Genomic DNA, 23790 nt, shown 5'->3' with positions numbered 1-23790 from the left:
ATAGCTACATCCAAAATCAAATTTTTTTACTTGTTTTTTTATTTTCACTTTCATTGAAAAAAAAATGCCTTTTTTCCTACATTTTTGGAAGCACTTGTTCAAAAATGAAAAATGCCAAAAGTAGAGTTCCTTACTTCTTCACCCCCATGTCCCCCTTTTTATTGTCCTCTTTTTATCAATTATTATTCCCGGATATTTCTTAGATGGCATCAGATCCTTCGCTCTACCCGGAATCCACACAATCCGATCCTCGTACATATTCATCTAGCTAAGAACGAGCAGGCCTCAACAAATGGGGCACAAGTATCAGAATAAGCAATGCCTTAATCAAGTGTAACTCAGAACCACCGATTTCCATTATAGCATTGGTTTGTACAATACATTACCTTGCTAGAATACTTTAAACCCCACACACAACACTCGCGTCAAAGATAGAAAGAGAGATCAACAACCAGAGCTATTAGTTACAAGGAACTGGAAGTTTCCCCTTCCTCTTACCCAGAAAGGGCATCACCAATCTTAGAGTATTCCGAATCTTATTCCAGACAGTTTTGCTTCTCCCTCTGCAAGAAGTTAAAGCGGAATGATCCTGCAAATATTGATAACTCGATTCGGGTCCTTCAACTTGATCAGAATAACCAAGCGGATTTCCTATCCCCCACAGCAACGAAGGAGACAGGCCGTTTGGTAATTCAAGCTCAGACACGTTAGGCAGGTAATTCCAATCTTCTCCAGCAACCAACTCTCCAGATACAAACTCTTTCCCAATACTGTTGGGTTCCATTTGATCACCGCCTACTTGTTCATCAGTATGCATTAATTCACCGAGCGACGTAGACGTGGAAGGCTGGCCTGCATCTCTCATACAATCAAGCTCACTGGCTAATTATTTGACGGGAAGTGTATATTTGCACATTAATAAAACGGACAGAATCTCAGATATACTGCATTTTACCTGCTAATTCCTTCATCGACCCATATACTGATGTCTCCACTGTCTCATAAGCCTTACGCTTAGCTATTTCCACGACACGCTGTCAATGAAATTAGACAAGAAAGCAGTGAATGGAGATTATCATGCGGCGTGCTCACAAACGAGTCAGCACTCAGCAGTACTATTTGGAATAAACATGAACTAGTATATATACCTTCTCTTCCGAGTACAGGGAATCTAACGAACGATAATGAGGCCCACCAAAACTCACTCCCACGAGCTCATAGATGGAATTGAAGAGAAGGCTTATTGGTTGTTGTGCTGTGGTGATACACTGGAAAGTGTAACGCTCACCGTCTATCTCGCAAGCCCTGGCATGCTCAATGATTGCGTCCCACAACGTCTTTCTAATTCCCATTATCTACAGTTGTCCGAATCAAAAAATCACATCTCATGTATATGCCATCAATTCAAGTACCTTTGAGGTCTAAGCAACACTAGAAAATCATAATCCGCATATTTTAACCTTTTGCAATGAAAAAGGGTTGATCACGTTCAGCCGCAACAGATCTCTAACAGTTTTTACTTTACAAAACGACAGCCGCTTGTGAATTGGACCATCTTTGGCTATCTTTTTCAAACGCCATACTTCGTCATTCAGTGATGGACGGTCGTGTTTCTTGTACGCTGAGATGACATGTCAGATTTACCGTTCCAACTTCCAAAAGTGAAAAGTATAAGTGTGTGTGTGTGTGTTCGTTCTGTAAAAGCAAGGCCAAAAGATATCATAACAGTAGTTAGATGTAATTATTAACGGATCGAAGACTTACACTCTCCACGTTTGTCCTTGACGATAAAAGCTTCACTCCTGCCTTCTCTTATGTTAGCTCCGTTCTCTACAGCTCTGGCTCCTAGCCTGAACCTTCGGCTTCTGGTCCAGCTGGAGTTATCACCGAACTCAATGTACGGCACAATACCGACTCCATTTTCCAATGTAACGAACCTTTCTCCATTCAGTAACTCGCCCTTATTATCTCTTCCTGGTGAGATATTGGCATTGAATTCCTCTTCACTCCAATCCTCATTCCCGTTACAACCAAACTCACCATTGAGCGCGCACATCATTATTCTGGTGCAGGACAGTGGACCTTCCTTCACTATGCAGTTCTGAGATCTCGCATCACGCAAAACAATTCCAATCGGAGCGCCTTCCTTAGAGGTTATCCTCGTGCGTGTAAAAATTGTTGCAGGCAAGCTGTTAGTAAACCACAAGCGTAAAGCTCTGCCTCCCGATGTTCCTGTCGGATGAAGGGTTTCTTCGCAGCTATTTTGGATGAAACACACACACACACACACACACAATATTAGAGTAAATTATAGACAAGTTATCTATCTGAATCAGGAATATATTTTCTGGACAAGTGAAACAGACCAAGCAAATAGATGACGGTGCCGCTGAAGTATAGGTGGAAGCTCCTCTTGCACCTGGATAAGGAATACACACGATCGACACGACGAAATTTGAAGGAAAAAGAAACGAGACACCTAATACTACCCAAGAGCACGATTAATGAAGCTGGAAGATGACAAAAATAGATGAGACGAAAAAAATTGTGCAAAGGGAAATATTCTTCAGTTCAACTTTCAGAGAGAGATTAAAAATGAATGAGAGATCCGTTGCATACCACTTTTCGAAGTAAAGGTTCCAAGTACAATCCCAAGTCATGCACGCCCCGTCCTTTCGTAATATTCCTAATAGCACTGCACAGATACCAGGAAACATGAGTTACTGATGAACTCAACGCAGGACAATCGGATCCATAAACATACAAAATGAACCAACCGTATGTCTGCTTGTTTTAAGCTCCCTTGTCTTCGCTTGGAGCCCTCTTTACCAGGAACCCGACGATTCCTGTCATCACCCTCCTCCTGGCAAGACTGTCTTGCCGATGATGCCATTGCAAATTAAAACACAGTTCTCTGAGCTTGATTAGCCGTAAACTAGAATAAAAAAAGGTGCTGCTTTCTCTATATATGTATATATATTCAGGTGAGAGGAATTCCGAGAAGTATCTTGGCAAAAGGAAACTGCGACTGAATTTCCAAACCGCGTTAGAAGAAGACCCCCCCCCCCAAACGTTGGCGGACATTCAGAGTGTTAGAGAAAGATTAATTGACACACAGGCAGCGAAAGATGATTTTCGTGGTCGTGAGTTTAGATTTGACAATTAAAAAAAATGCAGACACGTTGGGACAGTGAAGATTGCAAGTTATGATCAACCAATATATATTTATATATATATATATATATATTATTACACATTTGTGAAGAACGAAGATGCTAGGTACGCAAGAGAGTCCAGGTCAAAAAAAAAAAAAAAGGCGCGCAAGAGAAGAAATTCATCGGAGTTTTGGTATTAATTAACGGGAAAGTTCAAGTAAAGATCCAAAGAAGCTGAGTGCCGACCGGGGGGGGGGGGGGAGTCGATTGTCTGCACTGTCTAGCCTTTGATTCTCTCCAGGAAATTCGAATTTATCAGTCACAGAAAAATTCCAATCTATAAATTAATCATAATCATAATTATTGATAATCAACAAGAGCTGTCTTTCATTTGCCGTGCCTGCGGAATAATGGGGAATGTCCAGTTTAGTTTAATTTAATATAATAGACTGATATATATTACATACTCAACCGCCACAACGCCCAGTTTGGAATTAACGTCGAGGGTGAAATCGGTGCCAAAGTGCCTCGTGGGTGCTGGAATGTTTCCTCCATGCTTCATTTCATAACACTTACCGAGAAAGTTACACCCTGTTTCACATCTTCCTCACCAATGTCATGAAACTTAATCCTAAAATGATACAGGAAACGTGACTGACTTTTATTTTTTTAATTGAAAAAATATTCACTTTTTTTAATAAAAAATAGGTGCCGGCATAAAAACAACTAAGTACCTTTTTTCAGAAAAAATTGCAGTGAGGGCCCTAGAAGAGGGGGAAAAAAGAAACGATGAGGACTTTAAAGAGTTGAAGATTTATCTATGTAAAACTAAATTTTTATTAATTGATTTGTGTATAGATGAATCTTCAATTGTCTAGAGCCTTCACTATATTTTTGTTCTTCTGGAAGTCCTCATTGTAATTTTAGGTACCAAAAGCATGGAAAAACTATGGAGTAGAAGTTCTCGATCCATGTATAAAAAGTAAATGTATATAATTTATCAAGGAAAAAAAGAATGACGAGCAAAAAGATAAAAGTTACAATATAAACGTTCGTTTCACCAAAAAGTTTCCACGTTTTGTGCATCGTTTTATTTTGAAATAGACGAATATATCAACGTTAAATGAGAAGATTTCGTCATAAGTCCATCAAAGTAAAAATGACAAAGAAGTGTAGACCAGCACTCAGGGAATTACAATGGCCTCTATAAGTTCGAGTTCGTTCAAAACAATTTAAAAAGAAAGAAAGACAAGGGAACGAGTCAAGTTGGTGGGCTGGCCCACTCCTCCTGGACTTCCAAGCATAGGCCTCTACAACAAGCAATTTTTATAATAACAACAACTATAATTAGGGGTAAGCAAAACCGAACCGAAACCGAAAATCGAATTGAACCAAATTGCGTTTGATCTGTTCGGTTCGGTTTATTCAGTTTAAAAGGTCGGTTCGGTTTTTTTTAAAAAATATTTTGGTTTGAATGGTTCGGTTCGGTTTGAGGATTATGAAACCGAATAAACCGAAGTAACCGAAATTAATCAGATACATTTATAAATATTATAATTGATTTATATTATTAAAGATTATATTTTTTAAAATACTAATATCATATAAATTTTTTAAAGATTATATTATTATAATTATATTTTTTATAATTGTCCTTTACCTTTCTTCATCTCGGCCCATTATCAGTCTCGGCCCAGCCATACTCGTCAGTCCACAGTCGTCACTTCTCGGCTCTCGCTCGATTGCTCTTAGAGACTTAGATCAGAGTCATTTAGGTTTAGCTTCTGTCTCCCACTCGGCCACTTCACAGTCCACCACACAGTCGCGACTCACGATTCACGAACCCTAGCAAATAGCAATCTCTGTGACTCTGTATCTCCATCTTGCACTCACTCGATCAGTGATCAATCGACGTCGGATCCTTTGCAGACAGCAGTTCGTCGGCTCTTCTCTCGATCTCAGCTTTGAGTCTCTTCTCTCTTTCAGCCCCACTCCATGAAGCACGAACCATAGATCGCCTCAAGCTTCGTCTCCCTCAACCTTTATCATTCTCTCAATCTTAGCTCAGATCAGCGTTCATCTCCCTTCGCCTTAGATCAGCGTTCATCTCCTTTCGTTTTCTCAAGTCCAGTTTGTCTGAGCTCAGGCTTCATCTCCCTTCTCAGATAAGGGAAACTCATAGACGCAAGGTATGGTTCCAGCTAGCAACTTTCTTCATCTCATGTTGATCTCTTCTTCCTTCTCTAAAATGTCTCTATTTTTGTAAATGCAGGCTCATGTGTATGTTTTCCTTTTTTCTGTGTTCAGATTGTTGAAGTAAGGGATGCGCTTCCACAGAAACTCCAAGAGAAGAGAAACTGTTAGGTGGAAGAACATGAACAATTAAGTCTGAATCAAGAGCAGAGGGAAGACAGTATAATAGGAGGTGTCGGGCGACTGGGTTCAGCACAGCTGAGTGAAAATTCAGAGAGAGGAGGTGGCGGGCACAGGGCTGTCCATTCTAAAGGTAAGGATTCGGAAGATGAGTTAAATGATTGGCTTGCTATTGATGATTTTTAATTAGATTTATTGATTGATTCAGTGATTAAAAAGGTTCAACTTCTGTCCTAATTCTGGGGCTCTGTATTTAGAAAAATTTCACAATGGTGTAAAGGATTTTTTACTGAGTTCTCCCAACTTAACTCTTGAGAAGTGTGTCTTAAGCTTTGTTTTGTTTAATGGTTTAGATGTCTGCCTCCCGTGAAGGTGAAGGACAAACTATCACTCCAAATAGCCAAACACTAACTCCATCTTCAACATCTAATACTGAAGTGAGTTCAAGAAAAAGAAAGACCATACAGCCAAGGTCTGAAGTTTGGGAGCATTTTCACAAATATGTTAATGAGTATGGAGAAACCAAAGGTAAGTGCAATTATTGTGAAAGGGAGTTTTTCTGTGATCCAAAAAGGAATGGGACTATTGCACTTAAAAATCATATGGGTGTGTGTAAGAAACGGCCTCCTCCTGAAGAAGGCATACAAACCCACTTAAATTTTGGTATAGATGATAATGCTTCTATTCTTGCTAACTGGAAATTTGATCAAGAAGCAATTAGGAAATCTTTGGCAAACATGGTTATAACTGATGAACTTCCTTTCAAATTTATTGATGGGTTTGGGTTTAAACGCTTTATGGCTACTGCTCAACCAAGATTTAAGGTTCCTTCTAGATGGACAGTGGCTCGTGATTGTTTTAAAATTTACATGGATGAGAAAATTAAATTCAAAGACCACTTGATTAGAAACAAACAAAGGGTTTGTCTAACAACTGACACTCGGACTTCTATTCAAAGAATCAATTACATGTGTATTACTGCTCATTTTATTGATGCTGACTGGAATTTGACTAAGAGGATTTTGAATTTTGTTCCAATATCTAGTCACAAGGGGAGGGATATCGGAATAGAAATTGAGAAGTGTTTGCTTGAATGGGGAATTGATAGAGTGTTTACTATTACAGTAGACAATGCTGCTTCTAATGATGTTGCTTTATTGTACTTGAAAGAAAAAATTTCTAATTGGGGCTTTTCTATCATGAAGTGTCAGTTTTTACACATGAGATGTGTTGCTCACATTGTAAATTTGATTGTTGTTGATGGGTTAAGATTAATAGGGAGTTCTGTGAAGAGAGTTAGGGAGGCTGTTTAGTTTGTTAGGCAATCTGCCCTTAGGATGAAAAAGTTTAAAGAGAGTTGTGAGGATGAGAAGATTCAAAGTAAGAGCCTTTTGACTCTAGATGTCTCTACTAGGTGGAACTCTACTTATTTAATGTTGGAGAGTGCTCAAAAATTTGAGGTAGCTTTTAAGAGGTTTGAGGACAAAGACCCTTACTTTCGCACTGATCTTGAACAAGGGGAGGGGGTGCCTGATGCTGCTGATTGGAGGAATGTTAGAAGGATGGTGATGTTTTTAAGTTATTTTTATGAGATGACCTTGCGTGCGTCTGGTGCTTTTTATGTTACATCCAATAGCTTGTTTTATGAGATTTACATGATATATCGCCTTTTGGATGAATGGACAAAGTGTGATGATTTTGAGCTATTATCAATGGCTTTTAAAATGAAAGAAAAATATGACAAGTATTGGGGAGATCTTTTAAAGATGAACCAACTCATTTATATTGCTGCTGTTCTATATCCTCGATATAAGTTGGAATGGGTTCAATTTGCTCTTTATAAAATGTTTAATGATGAAGGTGAAAATTTGGCAACGCAAGTGATGGATGTTTTCATTGCTTTATATCATGAATACAAAGAACATGTCTCTCCCTCTAAGCAATCTGAAAAGGAGCAGCTTATAGATGAAATCCAAGCTGATTTTGGTGATGAGGATGACCCTGCTATGAAGGTTAGAAAGTTGCTTGAATCAGAAAAGAGAAAATTTTTAAGTGACCGTCTTGGTGGAAAAAATAATAAGACTGAAGTTGATAAATATTTGAATGAGGAAATTGAAATAGATAGACCTAACTTTGATATCTTGGGTTGGTGGAAATTGAATGGTCCTAGATTTCCCATTCTTTCAAGGTTGGCAAGTGATGTTTTGACAATACCAATATCCACAGTTGCTTCAGAATCTACATTCAGCACTGGAGGAAATGTTTTGGATGCATTTAGGAGTTCTTTAACTCCTAAAATTGTGCAAGCCCTTATTTGTGCTGAAGATTGGCTTCGTCACTCCATTCCTGTGGTTGTGGAAGAGAAATTAGATGATATTCAAAGGATTGAAAGTAGTAAAAATTTTATAATGTTATGTATGTGCAATGTTACCTTTAAAATTCATTTGTTTATGATTTAATTTAACTCCTAAATTGATTTATTTGTAAATTTCCAAAGAATTGGATTAGAATCAACAGTGGATATAGTTTGAACTCTTTAAGGTAATTATTCATTATTGCTGTCCATGGAAATTGGTTCATGTAGTTGTGATCTTTGTTTTATTGTTGGTTTTTGTAGTTTTCTAACTTCTAGTGCCTGGTGGACTGTTGGTTCTTGTTGCTGTTTTCTTCTAGTCTTTTTGGTGGTTAGTTTTTTAATAAGCTTGTTCATTTTTTTAGTTTTGTAATATTTTGGCCAGATGTTTAACTATTTTCTTTTATAATGTAGGCTGGAGCAAAAATTGTGCCATTGACAGCTGACATCATGTGATGATCTAATGGATTAGTTGTTTTGAATTATGTTAAAACTTTTGAACTTATTTGCAGTTTTTTAAGGGATTATTGTTGTTATTTGGTGGATTATTTTGGATTGTTAAGAATTTATATTAAGGAAGTTATCAATTTATAAATTACATGTCTTTTGCTCTGCTTCTTCAACTTATAATGACTGAATTTGATTATTTTATTTTTTGATATTTCTAGATTTTACAGCCTCATTCATAAGGTCTATTTAAAAATTCCTTGATTCCCCTTTAGGATTTTGTGTTTTAAATTATTTGTTAATCAGTATTTTTTTTAGATAAACCTAAAATGCTGTCAAAAAAGGCCCAAAATGTTGTCAAAAAAGACCCAAAATGTTGTAAAAAAAAGCTCAAAATGCTTCCAAAAACAGGCCCAAAATGTTGCCAAAATCAGGCCCAAAGTGTTGTATATAAGGCCCAATAACCGAAATATAAAAACCGAACCAAACTACTAAACTTCGGTTCGGTTTCACTTCGGTTTTTATAAACCTTTGGTTCGGTTGAATAGTTTGATGAATTTCAATTTTTTCGGTTCACTTAAATCAAAACTAAAGCGAATCGTTAGAACCTATACTCACTCCTAACTATAAGACGACGTGTTCATTGGGAACCGCTAAATTAAATCCTTATACTTCAACACGTGTACTAGTGCTCCCTCGACCTGATATCATGGCGGTAATGTTAGGCGCCCGGAATTCGTTCTCTGCTCTCGTAGTTGACCAACGAAGGATCGGCGCCAGTAAGGGAAGAAAGCGTTCCCTCCAATTGGCGCGGAGGAAAAATTTCTCGTTGGCGCCAAGAACCAAGCGGCTTTTAGTTGCAGCAGCAGAAATAGGAGATTCTCGGGAGGGAGATTTCTGGTCCGGCCAAGCCAGAAAGTCAGAAACCCGGCCCCATAAACTTCTCGATCAAATTAGTTCCGACTGGGTAATTTGTTTATTCCCGGAACCTTGAGCTTCATATTCTCTGCTCTATTTTTTTTCCCCAAAAGGTATGTTCTATTGTTCTTTCTTTATAAGGCAAGATTTTCTTGCATCTTGCCTTGTCTTTCTTTGTTTTTTCTTTTTTCTGGGACGTATCTGGGCTTTGTCTTTCAAGCGCGTTACTGCAGCGATTTTCACATTTTGAGTTAGTAACCAAAAAAAAAAAATGCCAGTTTGGAGTGTGGAGTCCGTCTTTAAATTTGATATCAAACATGTATCTGCTCTAATTTCAGTTTCCACCTGGAATGGATTTGGATGAGAATATCGCAGAAATAGACAAAGACAAGGGCCACAATTGGACATTATGTGTGCATTCTTTCAATGATTTAACCCATGTCTCCCCGGTGGTATTCGTATACCTGTTGAAAGAGTCTTATTTCTACGGTATGATTTCTCCTCCTTGCACTGCTAATATTTGTTTTCTGCGAGAGGATATTAAGGCAAATACCTAGTGTTTGCTGAAATGGTTCGACGCACTTTTTCTGAGAATCTTCATGCTAACGAGATTAACATAAAAATATGGGGTTATAGACAAGAATTATTATCATTCCTCTATTTCATTGGTCAACTTTGCACTTGGAGAGGCTAGCACTGTGCCTTTGACACCTAGGTGGATTTTTGAAAAGTTTTTAATTTGTAACGGATAACTTTGTTGATTTAAGCGTTTCCTCGGGAATACGGGAATCCTTGACAAAGTTAATAACCTACTTTTATTTAAATAAGTTTAAAATCTTCTTTCTAAGTTATCTTTCACCACGAATAATTTCTTGCTACATTTTTCGCTGTGTTACGTCTGCTCTTTCGCAAATATATTGAAAATACTTATTAGCATTCATGTGGCTCGGTCTCACAACAATGTATCTTTTTTCTTACTCCTTTCTATGCTGTTTCTGTTTAAATGACATTGCATAGGCACAATTAAGGCGACAACAAAGTTCCAAGCCCTTCAACATCAAGTATATCTTGTGTTGCATAATGATCCAAAACCTGGACCAGCTGCTTTTGTTGTACGGTGCTTATACGTGTCACCTCTATATAATGATTGTAGTAGTGGCTTCAGTCATTTGATTATATCTGCCCTTGGTCGTTTCTTGAAAAAAGCAACCACTTCAGAGGGCTCCTTGGAAGCAAAAGACTTGGCTACCCATTTGTTCATTGACATTGTTGGGGGCCAGGTCTTTCACGATGAAAAGATTATTGTTAAAATATTAGAAACTTTTTATATTAAACTAACAGATATTGAGAAAGTCATGTTCCAAATGAAAGCAAAGCATGGCTCAAGCCATGTTACAGCAGAAGACTTAATGAAGCAGTATATCTTTGAATTGGTAGAATCCCAACTGTACATGACAGCTGTCTCTCTGATGGAGCGCTTGTCAATCTCTTGTTTTGGGAAGTCTTTTCTCCTTAGTATGATACAGACCTATCAGTTTAAAGCAGCAGAAAAATGGGCAACATTTATGGGGAAGCCAATGTTACGTGCGCTTGTTGAGGAGTACTGTGAGAGGAACTTGCTAAAGAATGCCTATAATATTATAAAGATGAACAATCTGCAGCAAGATTTTCCAGATGTATATCAAAAGCGTAAAGAAAGGCAATTCAATTCCAGTTGTCAATATGGGGTGGATTTGTGCATTCTCATTCTTCTTCTATTTCTTAACTACTAGATTACTTCATCGATTTGCAGTTCAATAAAGAAGCTAGCACAAAAAGGATGTTGGGATGTGGCTGAGGCAAGAACAAACGGTGATAGACAGCTTGTTGAATATTTGGTTTGTGATTCTTTTTCATGATAACTATCATTCTGTGCATTCTTTTTCATTAACACTCATATAATGACGTATTTGATTTACTTTGATTTTGTTAATACTTATGCAGCCTCCTCATTTTTCCCTCAGGCCCTCAGTTTCCTTTTTTTTCCTTTTTAAGATATCCTTCTTGACGAAAAGCTTTGAGAAAGAATTCTGAGAAAATATATTACAAGCGATATCCTATATAACTACATCAGTATCTCCTTGGAAACTAGAATAGTTGGAATTGACAAGCGATTTTGATTAGTGCATCAAAAAATCACCTTAAAACTGTGGCATATTTACTAAAAGAATCAAGAATAATTGCGTAAGCCTTTGAGGTGAAGAAAGTAATCTTCCAGTTCTTTACTCTATTGAAATGGCGATGTTATAAGGTTTACCTGGAATAGTAAACTGTTATTATGTTTTGATAATTTCATTGCCCTTTTTATCTAAGACCCTAGTATATGTATGCTATGATCTTTAATTCTATGTGTTTAAGGTTTATTTGGCAATGGAAGCTGGATACACAGAGAAGATTGATGAACTGTGCAATCGGTACTCCCTTGAAGGGATATTGCAGAAAGGTACGCCAATGGTCAATTGATTTTTTTTTTTTTGGGGGGTTTGTTGGGGGGAATGTTCCCTGACTAACTTGGGGATCTAATGTTATAAGATTCATCGTGGCTTAACCTTCATGAAAAGGGCTAATTATCCTAGTGTTATTATCTTTTATTTTTGTCTACTCAATTGTTATGTTAAAGTATCTGCCTTATTGTTCTTCTGTGACAAACACACTAATGTTTTTTTTTTTTAATTAAAAAACACACTAATGTTTTTATGCCTTGCAGTACCTGATAAAAGTATTCAACACAGGCGTTATTTGCATCTTGATGAGCTGCTTGTCGAAGACATTATCTGGGTTGATGAATATAAAGGTTTGCTTGATGCAACTAGTCACATTGAGGGTTGTAAAGTTATAGGCGTTGATAGTGAATGGAAACCTAATCATGCAAAAGGCAGCAAGCCAAATAAGGTAATCTGCAATGAACCCCCTGGTAGATTAATGTTTATTCTCCCGTTTTTTCTCTGTTGGTTTTAATTTTATGAAGTTGTATGATATGATTTTTCTTAACAGAAGTTTAGCTCTTCATTCTCCTGTTACTCTTTTTGTTATGGCAGTAATTCCTCCCACCCCCCTTTAAATGAGAAAATGACGGCTTTTTCCATGTCTCAGGCTTCTATCTTGCAAATTGCTTCTGAAAGGATGGTTTTCATCTTTGATCTGATAAAGTTACACCAAGACGTGCCTGATATTTTAGACAACTGTCTGACCCGCATTTTGCAGTCACCAACAATGTTAAAACTAGGTATGAATAAGCTAAATGCATCAAGCATATTAATCTCAAGATCTGTGGGTAGGTTAAGCAAAATACTTTTTCTGAATAAAGGCAAATCTGTATGTTTTGCGTGATGACTGTTTTAACTTGACTGTGAAACGAGAATGCCCATTATTAGATTCAATTGAATAGTACCTTCTTGCACTCCATTGTAGAACATTAGAAAAATGTTATCGGACGGAGGCTCATTTGATGCACCTTGCGAGGCAAGCTTGTGATCATTGCTGTTTTCTGGTTTTGCTCTCAGGGTACAATTTCCAATGTGATATAAAGCAGCTTTCTCATTCATATGAAGAGCTAAAATGCTTCAAGCACTTTGAATTGTTGTTGGACATTCAGAATGTTTTTAAAAACCATCATGGTGGTTTATCTGGGCTTGCAGAGGTATTTTATGCTCATGCGTCCTTTTAGCACCTATGTTCTCTTAGGACGTATGCTACTCAGTGTTCATATAGAATAGTAATAAATTGGACAAAAACCTTTGGTTTTCTGTCTTTGCTGACTTTACAAAACGATTTTGTGGTTACTGATAAATCAGAAAATACTGGGAGCTGGTCTAGACAAGACAAGACGGAACAGTGATTGGGAGCAGCGACCTTTAAGCCAATATCAAGTAAATGCTTCCCTTGTTCAATTACTATTCATCAGCACCTTTCATATGCAATCTTTTGGCGAGACTTCTTGGAGTTTCATTATATTTAATTTCTGGTTTTCTGTATATGTTCATGACTATCAATCCCATCTCTCTCTCTCTCTCTCTGTGTGTGGGTGTTAATGCAGGATGAGGGGATAACTTCTGTGTTATTTTAGTTAAATGCATTTATTTATGCTTGATTATTAGTTCTATTATACCAGATAAGGCTTAAGTCAAAGATTCGTAGAATTTTTTTTTTTTGTTATTGATCAATAATATTGAAATTAGGTCAGTATTAAGATTTCTTTCCCATAAACAAGGGCCCAGTTAGTCATTATCACGTGCCCCCTCATTGATTAATAACATTGAAATTTTGCGTTTATAATATTTCTGTGTTTCCCCTAATGGTTATACTGGTACACCAATGGGGCTACAAAAGTTCAAGAGAGTAAAACAAGCCTAGTTTTATTTATGCATGCTTCCTGATCTGATAAAGAGGTGAAAGGTTCTATTTATAGACAATTATGCTTCTATTATTTTTGTGAAACTAATCGTGGCAGCAGAATGAAGAGTCGTGTATGATTATAATTTGTGCACCTGTCAATAGTATTGAGTGTCTCAACAAGCTAAAGCCGGTACTGGATGTGCAGCTAGAATACGCTGCCCTTGATGCTGCTGTACTCATTCGCATACTCAGCCATGTTTCTGGTGAAGGAGATGACAAGCTTGATTGGAAGTTGTATATCGTAAGTGACTGTACCCATGTTTTGATTAGCAAATAATTCGCCCTTCCCACCTCCTCTTGATTAAGATTATGCGTGTGTTTGGATACGAATTTTAATGGATTTTTTGAGTTAAAAATCGATTTTCCAATCACATTATCCAAGCACCCACTTTTTTAGGGAATCCCAAAAATTGATTATTTCTGAAAGCTGAAAATCGGCTCTTCTGTAGAAAAGTTTGTCAAAAATGTTGGGGAAAATTATAAAGACAGGTTCAAGAAAAAATTATAAAAAAAAACACATAATTTAATAAAAATAAAACCAAACTCTCTTCTTTTCTCTCTTTTTTTTTAATAAAATTTAAACTTTGTATCTTAAAAAGATTGATGTTTAGTATTTAAAAATTAAATTATATAATAATTTATATAGTTAAAAATTAATTCTGATTAAATTATTCAAACATTTTCAAATTTATTAAAATTAATTTTAAAAAATATTATCCAAATATATTGCGTTATAACATAATTAATTATGATTAAAATTTATTACTTAATCAATTATTTTTATAATTTATTGTACTCAATTGAAATTTAAATGGGTACTATAACTTTGCTATAGCTTTCTCGGCATTTTCATTAAGTTTACAGTACAGTAGTTAATAACCTTTACTGTTTCTCCTGCCATGCAGGAGCGCCATACCAGAGGCACCAAGAAATCCAAGAAGTTAAATTGAGGCCAACAAGTGCTGATTCTCAGCTTCAAGGCTAAGTTGAGACCAATAGATTCGATCATCTAACAAACACAGACATCGAAATGTAATTTTTGGAAGGTGTAAGAACTGGGAGATATAGGATTTTTTTTTTAAAAAAAGAAAATAATGAATATACTTGGCATTTTAAAAAAAATGTACAATTATTAGTTTCTATAATTTTATCGTATTTTAATTTTAGTTCTTGTAATTTGTGTTCAATTCTTATAGTTTTTGTAATTTAACATTATAATTTAACATGGTTAAAGATCTTAGGAGCAAACATTACTCAATTTTGAAAAAATTATAAGGAATGAAAATAGAAAAAATAATAATAATTTTTTTTTGAATTATGTAAATGACGTTTCGGTACTTCAAAATGTCGTAATTTTTTTAAAATTTTTAAAAATATTTTTATTATTAATGAATTAATATAAATGAGTAAATTATCTTTAATTTAAATTTGTGAATTGTGATTGAATTTTTGCAATTTTAATAAAAAAATTGAGAATTTTAAAATAAAACTTGTGAATGATAATTAATATTTATAACACTTAAGAAGGAATATCAAAAGTTTAAATAAGAACTTGCTAATTATTGTTGAATTTTAACGATTTTAAAAAGAAAAATTATAAATTTTAAAATAAAATTTATAAATAGCAATTAATATTTGAATTAAGGATAATTTAGTTATTTATATTAATTTTTTAATGATAGAAATGTCTTCAAGAACTTTAAAAAAATTATGACATCTTAGTCTATAATTTAAGGAGAATTTTTTTTGGGACAAAATTCAAAGCAATTTTATTATCATTTTTTGTGAAAATATTAAAAAATTATAAAAATTAAAAATAAAATCCGATAAAACTAATAATTCTGTTCCTCCCCCCTTCTTTTGTTTCATGCTTTAAAACCAATGTTTGGAATAGTTGTTAAAGAAATAGAGCCTGAATCACAAAACCGATCAAGGGAATGGACAGATCTAGGAACTACTTGAAGCGGGGCCACATTGGAAATAAAATGTGAAGTCAGGGGAGGGCCAAAATCTATTTTATAATTTTTTTGAGTAAATTTAAATTTTTCCAAAGGATGATTGAGGTGCGATGGGCAAGAATCCTCCTTGGCCTGAGTTTGTCTCTGGGTAAGATAGACATCAATTCTAATACGAATTTAAATGGTCAATCAATTGGTAAAATTGGATTTTTTTTTTTCAGTCTAATGCGTGCATAAATAAGTTTTTTCACAGATTATGAGAGTGAAATTAACATATTTGAATCTGCTTGAGATATAATGAAAAATATTATGAGAGTGAAATGAGAGTGGAAATATCTTCAATGCCTGAGACTGAGATTGAGGTGATGGTTTAGGGGCTGAAATCTGTTAAAATAATACTAACTATTTGGAAAAATATACCGCTGGAGAAATTTATATTAGTCGAGAATTATTTATTATCAAAATTTAAATTAATATCTATCAATTTAAGGTAGTTTTTTATCATCAAATATCTATTTAAATTTTAACAATTTATTTTAAATTAATAATAAATCATTCGAGCTTTTTTCTTTTCGAATTTTGACAATAATTAATTTTTAATTGATATAAATTTTCTCTAGCATTTTATTCACAATTTTTTCCTAACTATTTGTTTCCATGTCATGGTTTTGGCTTGGGGCAGTGGATAAAATTAAATCCAAATGAAGATAGCTGCTCTGGTTAAGCATTAACTTCTATATTTAGTGGAAGAATCAGAAATTGATAGCTGCCAATACGGCTAAATAGGTTGAAATACCATCTTCCACGTAATTGGTGTTGATTAATTTCCCATATTTAAAGAATAAAACATAATTCCTCTAGCCGTCCTCCTGTCTCTCCCTTCTCGAGGAGGCCTGTGAATTGTGAAATAAGCGAAGCCTTCACACGTTATTCATCTTACAGGGGAAAATAAGCGAGGCTCATCCCGGGGGAATTGGCGGAACACCAAGAGAATGCGAAGATGAGCCCAAGCACAAGCTCTACGCAACTGAAGGTAAGCTCAAGACTTCTCTCAAACAAGGTCTTCGCTGGCTTAAGATCAGATGCATCGCTACTATAGCCATCCTGTAATGTAAACATAAACACGCATCAGTCATGGGATCCATCTTGTCTTCTTACTTTACGATTGACCCGATGTGAAAGGTCTAGGATTAGTATAATCTAAATCTTCGTCTGGTCAATACTTTGACCTTTAATTTCCTGACCTTTAAGCATCCATCGCATTGATCAATCACGTGTGTTAGAATTATCCTGGTCTTAGCGTCAAGCGAAAGGCCTATAAAGGTAAAACTGTACATGACTGCTGTATCAGATCAAGGCTTTCTATTGCCAATATTTTGGAAGAAGTTATGTGTGCCCATTTGTGCTCCTCGGGGGAAAAAAAGTACAAGAAGCAAAAAATAACCATTCTTTCGGTTAAAAAACAAATCCCATAATTCTCTTGTGAGGATGGTGCTAAAATGAGATTTGTTGGTCCAGGAGGATAAGAGAAATACTTAAATAAGTTAGGTGTGTCACACCATTTATAACCTGTCTAATTAAAATACTTCAAATAATTTAAATAAAATTTTGTATAATATTTTTTAATAGATTTTATTTTTATAACAAAATGTATATTTGATTTCTTACCTTTTATTTCTTTATTATTATTAGTATTATAATCAATTTATATTTAATACCATCTAAATATTATGTTTTTATTGAACAGATCACAAATGACTTGATGCAATCAGTTTACACAAGACATCTCAGGGAGATAGCAGGAAAAGAGAGATTATAATACATTTCCTTATTGGGTTTGTATTTTGACAAAGCAAAATAGCAACATTAGCCACGATAATAAGGAAGGGGGGAAAAAAGGTAAGGAGTCTGCATGCGCCTCCTATGATATCAAGCATCATTGTAATTAGAGACGGGTTAAGTTTTAATTTGCTTTCCGTCTCAAACAGATAGAAACGGATAGATATCTATCATATTATCATTAATTTATCATCATCATCAATAGTCAATACAGAACATAAAATGCACCGGAATATATAATATTTTAAGTTACAAATAGTGTGGTTGGTTTTGAACTTCCTATAATATTTTTTTTATTTTAATATTTGTCCACTTATTTCATTGGATTAAGTGCAATTTTGTTTTTGTTCTTTTAATATATTTTTACATATTTTTAATGAGGCTTACACTTTAAAAAATGAGTATAATTTTTTTCACGCACAAAAGAATTAATTTAATCAAACAATCCAAGTAGTCGATGCTTTGTGCCAAACGAAAAATTTAAAAAGAATTCCAATGGGACCCCATACGTTTTTTCACGCAAAACCAAGGATTTTTTTTTTTTCAATTAAGAAGCATATCATTTGAAAGTTACAAAAGAAATAAAGAAAAATTAGGCACTAGTTGCCTAGAAATTAAAAGCCTGTTGTAGATCATCTAGAGCAAAGCCCGCACAACAAGCAGGCATAGTAGAAAGAATAATTGTTTCAAAGGGGCTAGCATGTGCCTCCCTAGCAAGAACATTGCACATCGCAGAGCATCTCTAGAACTATGAAAGATCTCAATATCTCAATGACCCAATAACTACAAATTAATTTCTTGGTTTCATCAATCTCAACCCTCAAAGGGTGATCAATGCTATAGTTCCTTGATAAACAATTTACGGCCCAATTCAGTCTTGATTGCAAGAATTTTTGCTACAATTGGTGAGAAAGATCTCAAGGTTTTTGTTCTTTGAAAACCCAAAACTCATTCTTCTTTGTTGTTGTGAATAAGACCACCACATGCCATAGTTTGGTTGCCTTCGACAGAACCTTTGACTTCAATTCGCATCACAACAACTAGAGGTGGGAACTAAGTGGGTGGAGATTGTGCAGTGGTTGAGAATATCTTGTGCTTTAATTTGTCATTTGTAGTATCTTTCATAAGTCCCTGCATACATCAGTGAGTGATCTCCTTCAAGTTTGCACTTTTCCCCTCAAAGATCTTCATGCACCATTTAGTCTATAGGAGATAGCAATCGTGGCAAAAGGTTCTAAACTAATACCACTTATTGGCTCTTTTCATTCCTAAGTAATCTTTAAGGTTCCACCTCAGCCATGTCTGCAAATCACAAGAGAAGAAAGCATATATATGGTTAGATAAAATCAATTCTCTCTATACTTGTTTCGCTCTATTACAATCCCTTAGTAAGTGTATAATACTCTCCTCACTGTTATACTCAAAATGACACTTTGAAATGTTTGTAAAACCTCGCCTTGCTCTGGGTGAGTTAGTGAGTAATCTCTCAGCAATAACTTGCCATATAATCAATTTCACTTTCTTTGCAATTTGATACTTTCATATTTTACTCAAAAGGGTCTTAGCATGTTTGTTCTCACTAGTAACATTGAAGTCATAGGCAGCTTGTACAAAGAATTTGTCATTCGATGCCAACCTCCACCATAGAACATCCTCATAGGAGTTAGAGGGAGTTTTCACATATTTTAAGACATCAATAACTTACGAAGGAACGAATTTAGACCACTCATGAAGATTCCATCCACCTGAAGGCAAAACAAAAATGCTAACTTTAGCACAATGGTCTATGAAATTCAAGTTCTTATCCACAAGTACACTTAGAAGTCTGTCAAAAGGGGCCCATAAATCTTACCAGAATTGTGTAGTATGCCCATTATTAATTTTACATCCAACCATTATCAAGAAAGTGTTCCAGATAGTAACAATCACATTCTAAACGAGCAAAGAGGATTTTTTTCCAGTAATAATGGGTATTTCAATTGAACCACAATCATACTTGGCCTAAAGATATAGACTATTTAGCTAGTTTAATAAGCCCCAACAAAGCTTCATGATGAAAGCCTTATTTTGACTTTCAAGGTCTTTGATACTCAAGCCACCTCTCTTTTTGCTTTTAGTGATCTCTTTTCAAGATATAAGTGCATTTTTCTCAACTCTTTATTTTGGCTCTACAAAAAGCTTATACTAATTTGTTCAATTTCTTTGAGCACTCCTTTAAAAATTAGTAAAGACTAAATCTAATATGAAAGTAATGCCTTAATGATAAAATTAATTAAGACTAATCATCCCATCATAGATAAAAACTAACCTTCTGGGAGAAAAGTCAAAGTCTAATTTTTGCACAACAAGGGAGAATGTTGATCTGGTGACTTTGGAGTGAATTGGTTGGATGCCAAGGTATTTTCCCAAATTTCCTGTGATGCTAATGCCAAAAATCACACAAAAAAGAAACCACACAAAATCAAGCCATAACTTGTTTGATTACTTCCAGTTTGTGCTTGTTTGCCTCAACAAAAAGGAGATGGTTGTCTGCAAAGAAGAGATGTGAAATAGAAGGACTCTTTTCCTTAAATTTCCAAGGTTTCTAACAGCCATTGTTACATTCAGTACATATTTGGTGTTCAAGTTGGTCTACACAAATAACAAAGAGGTAGGGGATTAGAGGATCACCTTGGTAGACCACTAGATAGAGTGAAAGTGGGCATAGCCTCTCCATTTCAAAGCACTTTAAGAGAGATAGTAGAGAAAGTTTCCATTATGACATCAATGAAAGTGTTGTTTAACCAAATACACCAAAAGGAAGGGAGTCCTCGAGGATTGACTTTGATAGTAATGAACCCTTTTCTTTTAGGTCTGGTTCACATTTGATGAATCACCTTCTGGTCTATGGTTATATTATCACAACTTGAATGTCCTATGATAAAGCTACACTAAGGAGGGGCAATGATCTGATTCATAATTAGTTGGAATCTATTAGCAAGCAACTTGGTGATAATATTGAAGTTGACATTTTCAAAGAGATATAGGCTTTAAGTCCTTAAGAGTGGTAGGGTTCTCTTTTTTTAGGATGAGGATAATATGGGCATGATTGATACTCCTCATAGCTTGCAGATTGAGGAAGAGGTTCTTGACTAGGGTGCAAATTCTAGTTCCCACAACTTCCCATTGGGTTTGAAAGAAATGTGCCCGTAACCTACCTGGTCTAGGTGCAAATATTATATTTTGTTCGGGCATTTTTTTAAATTTAATGAAAATAATAATAAACTTAACCAAAAAATATAAAAATACTAAAACAAAATTTAATTCTTTTTAGGATTATATTTTCAAAATAAATTTTTTTAATTAATAGGGTTTTATTTTATTTTAACCTAAATAATCTTTTGTTCGTTAAGATTTTGTTTCTTTTAGTTCATTAAAATAACTAAAAAATATATAAAAGTGCAAAAATAAAATTTAATCCTTTTTAGGATTATATTTAAAAATAATAATATAACACAATTAAAAAATAATAAATAATCTTGCTTAAATCTTTGAAAAATCTCTCCCAAATTAAACATAATTATGGTTTTTTTTAAAATGATATAACTTAAAGGTTAAACGTTGGAAACCAGATCCAACATTTAACCATCAGCTGCTAATACTTTGTCCAGTTTAAGCACATGAGCAAAGCAAATAAAAGGAGCTAGAGACACATGCAAGAGAGATAACATATGCATGTTATAGCAGAAAAGAAGAGCAAAAGCGAAAAGAGAGAGCATATACACCAAAGGCACACACGAAATGCAAAAGCAGAGAGTAGAATGTTTCACTCAACCCTCATTCCTATTTTAGCTGCATGTAGAAGAAACATAAAAGAGAAGACCAGACAGAAGGTGAGCCACACATGCAAAAAAAGAAGAGAGAGCAGAGTAGGCACACGGATGAAGAGAAGAAAAGTGAGAGCAGACTCACATGTGCAGAAACATAGAGAAAAAGCTAGAGAGCAACAAATGCATACACAGACTCGCTCAGGCAAAGAGAAGAGATAGATATAAAGAAGCAGACTCACAGATAAAAAAATAGAAGAAGATGCAGAGGAGAGTAGACTTACATACAAAGAAAGACAGAGAGCATATACACAGCAGAGCAAGAAGAAGGAAACACACAAATATCTCTCACACGCAAACTTCATCTGCTTTAAAGAGAGGTTGGAGCGAGAGTGGGAGAGGAATCTGAGAGGGGATGAACGGATGAAAGAAAAAAGGGGAGTCTGAATAGGGATCGAGGATGAGGGAGAAAACAAAGGGAGTCTGAATGAGGATCGAGAACTTAAAGGAGGGAGTTGGAAAAAAGGTAGAAGCAAAGAAGGAGACGATGAAGAAAAGAAGGAAAAGATGAGAAGGCTAGGTGTAAAATGAAAGGTTGTTTTCATTGTTGTAAGAAGTCACCCGTGGAGTTAAGCAGCTGCGTGGAGTCAATGCTTTTATATCACAATGCCACCGCTTCTGCATTGCTTACTTTCATGCTTTATGTATCTCGCTGGTTTTACAGTTAGACCCCTGAAGGTATTTCTTCTTTCTCTTTATTTATTATCACGCGTGATATTTTGATTATTTATCTAGTTGGATGGAAAGGTTTTGTCCTTATTATTATCATTTGCATTCATGGAGAAATCTAAAACGGGAAGGACTTGTTCTTCTTGAGACTTAGGTTAAATTGTATTAATAACACCTTTAGTTGTGAATAATAGTGAGAGTTTAACATCTTTTTGGGTCTGCCATGAAATCATGATATTTATATGATATGGAAAATTCATGAGAAAAATTGAAGTTGAACAAGTCTATATTAGGCCAAGAGGCAAGGAGAGAAAAATTTATATTAAAAAGAGCTTCAATTTTAAAATTATTCTAAAAGAGTCAAAGATCAACTATTTAAACTGCAAAGCAAAATGCTGGTAGTGGCCCAAAAAATAAGATGGTAAAGGTATTGAATTAAATATTGTGGTTGAGTGGTTTTGGTGATTAGCAATTGTATAAGCATGAATAAAGATAATAAGAGATAAAGGATTGCATTTGGGAATAATATTGCTTTTCAAATACACTCCAAATCATGGATTAAATCCAAAATATATGATGATGATGATGATGATCTCATACCGTGTGGGATTTTAATAATAATGACAATAGAGGAAATATTTATGTTTTATTTGCTGTGTGAGGTTTTAAGAATCTCTGCAAACATTTAAAATGATCTGATACTGTGTAAATTAATAAGATTTTATAGGTAAAGGGATCAAACTTGCATAAATTAATATGGGTTCCAAAGGTCTATAATTAAAATTAACTCTCTTTTTATAATTTAAATTAATAAAATATTTAAGTCTCATGTGAGATTTCAAGAATCTTTGTAGAGAATTAAATTAAGTGTATTATTGTGTGGGATAATAAATCCTTGTAGATATCACAATTCTCTATTATATATTAAATAAATAAACAATTTGGTAAATAAAATAATAAACATTTTAAATAATAATAATTAATTAAATTAATAAATTTAAATTATAATCACATTTACTAATGAGATCTTTTGGTCACGTGAGATTTTAAATCTTCGTAAATCTCTAAAATAATTGTATTATCAAGTGAGTTAATATAGGTCCGTAGTTATAACGATTAGGATTTCATATAAAAAATATAAATTATATACATACATAATAAATCAATTAACTTAAAAATATAGTTAAATGTATATTATTTAATCCTTTCTTGTGTGAGAATTTTGAATCTTTACAAATATTTAGGATAATCGTATTACCGTATAAGTCAATAAGGCTTTGCAGGTATAATGATTAAAGAGTCTTTAAAAAAATAAATATACATATACACACGTTTAAAGAAATTATTATTAATACAAAAATATATAAACAAATAAATTAAGTTATTAAACTCTTTTATCATGCGAGATTTTGGGATCCTCTATAGATAATTAAAATAATTATATTATTGTATGAGCCAATAAAGCTCTACAAATATAGCAGTTAAATTCTCAATCATAAAATAAAAAAAAATTTTTAAACTCTTTTCTTTTCTTTATTCCAAAAATTCAAAAATTGAAAAAATAATTAAAATTAAATTACTTTTTACAATTTAAAATGTACATATCAAAATTTTAAAAAATTATTTTATTTAAAAAATGGTGAATTATTTCTAATTAATTTCTCTTCAAAAAAATATTTTCACCAATAAACTTATAATCCTCAATTACATGAACTTTGATCTTCATCACAAGGTATATAGGCCTTAAAGTATGATTATGAGTCAAGTCCTTCCTCGTA

At 34.4% G+C, this 23790-nt stretch overlaps 3 protein-coding genes across 10 annotated transcripts; 2 read left to right on the top strand and 1 right to left on the bottom strand.

Annotated features, from left to right (window-relative positions):
• Positions 1-336: 336 nt before the first annotated feature.
• LOC129307465 (calmodulin-binding protein 60 B-like) lies at positions 337-3044 on the bottom strand. Of its 3 annotated transcripts, none has more exons than XM_054948440.1 (8): positions 2778-3044; positions 2620-2695; positions 2367-2479; positions 1765-2258; positions 1461-1621; positions 1149-1355; positions 956-1034; positions 337-852 (listed from the first exon to the last, which is right to left on the bottom strand). In XM_054948440.1, the coding sequence occupies exons 1-8, from the start codon at positions 2891-2893 to the stop codon at positions 461-463; spliced, it is 1638 nt and encodes a 545-aa protein (XP_054804415.1). In that variant the 5' UTR covers positions 2894-3044; the 3' UTR covers positions 337-460. The 3 variants fall into 3 exon arrangements, with proteins under 3 accessions (XP_054804415.1, XP_054804416.1, XP_054804417.1); XM_054948441.1 differs by having other exon boundaries at positions 2367-2419; XM_054948442.1 differs by having other exon boundaries at positions 710-878.
• A 3821-nt stretch (positions 3045-6865) lies between these two features.
• Positions 6866-8201, top strand: LOC129305660 (zinc finger BED domain-containing protein RICESLEEPER 2-like). Its single transcript, XM_054945632.1, has 2 exons — positions 6866-7919; positions 8161-8201. The coding sequence occupies exons 1-2, from the start codon at positions 6866-6868 to the stop codon at positions 8199-8201; spliced, it is 1095 nt and encodes a 364-aa protein (XP_054801607.1).
• Positions 8202-8986: 785 nt separating this feature from the next.
• LOC129306302 (uncharacterized) lies at positions 8987-14867 on the top strand. 6 transcript variants are annotated; one of them, XM_054946812.1, is made up of 13 exons: positions 8987-9295; positions 9585-9735; positions 10264-10945; positions 11039-11123; positions 11644-11728; positions 11993-12177; positions 12379-12511; positions 12789-12925; positions 13080-13154; positions 13322-13348; positions 13657-13673; positions 13783-13921; positions 14600-14867. In XM_054946812.1, exons 1-13 carry the CDS (start codon positions 9038-9040, stop codon positions 14663-14665), a joined length of 2040 nt encoding a protein of 679 aa, XP_054802787.1. In that variant the 5' UTR covers positions 8987-9037; the 3' UTR covers positions 14666-14867. The 6 variants fall into 6 exon arrangements, with proteins under 6 accessions (XP_054802787.1, XP_054802788.1, XP_054802789.1 ...); XM_054946813.1 differs by having other exon boundaries at positions 8988-9295; positions 14586-14867; XM_054946817.1 differs by having other exon boundaries at positions 9153-9359.
• Positions 14868-23790: the final 8923 nt, after the last annotated feature.

This window comes from Prosopis cineraria, unplaced genomic scaffold, assembly GCF_029017545.1.
Source record: "Prosopis cineraria cultivar Desert tree isolate PC_DT_omini unplaced genomic scaffold, ASM2901754v1 PC3, whole genome shotgun sequence".
In the NCBI taxonomy this organism is placed as follows: Eukaryota; Viridiplantae; Streptophyta; class Magnoliopsida; order Fabales; family Fabaceae; genus Prosopis; species Prosopis cineraria.
This window is presented reverse-complemented; position numbering and strand designations above follow the sequence as displayed.

Bases quoted from the DNA above. Each gene is read 5' to 3' on its own strand.
- LOC129307465 (XM_054948440.1), bottom strand. From the start codon at position 2,893: ATGGCATCATCGGCAAGACAGTCTTGCCAGGAGGAGGGTGATGACAGG. The intron at 2,259-2,366 runs GTCTGTTTCACT...CATCCAAAATAG, and splicing joins CACCGTCATCTATTTGCTTG to CTGCGAAGAAACCCTTCATC. The intron at 853-955 runs GTAAAATGCAGT...TGAGAGATGCAG, and splicing joins GTCGATGAAGGAATTAGCAG to GCCAGCCTTCCACGTCTACG.
- LOC129305660 (XM_054945632.1), top strand. From the start codon at position 6,866: ATGAAAAAGTTTAAAGAGAGTTGTGAGGATGAGAAGATTCAAAGTAAG. The intron at 7,920-8,160 runs GTAGTAAAAATT...TCTAACTTCTAG, and splicing joins TGATATTCAAAGGATTGAAA to TGCCTGGTGGACTGTTGGTT.
- LOC129306302 (XM_054946812.1), top strand. From the start codon at position 9,038: ATGGCGGTAATGTTAGGCGCCCGGAATTCGTTCTCTGCTCTCGTAGTT. The intron at 9,736-10,263 runs GTATGATTTCTC...GACATTGCATAG, and splicing joins GAAAGAGTCTTATTTCTACG to GCACAATTAAGGCGACAACA. The intron at 11,729-11,992 runs GTACGCCAATGG...TATGCCTTGCAG, and splicing joins TGAAGGGATATTGCAGAAAG to TACCTGATAAAAGTATTCAA.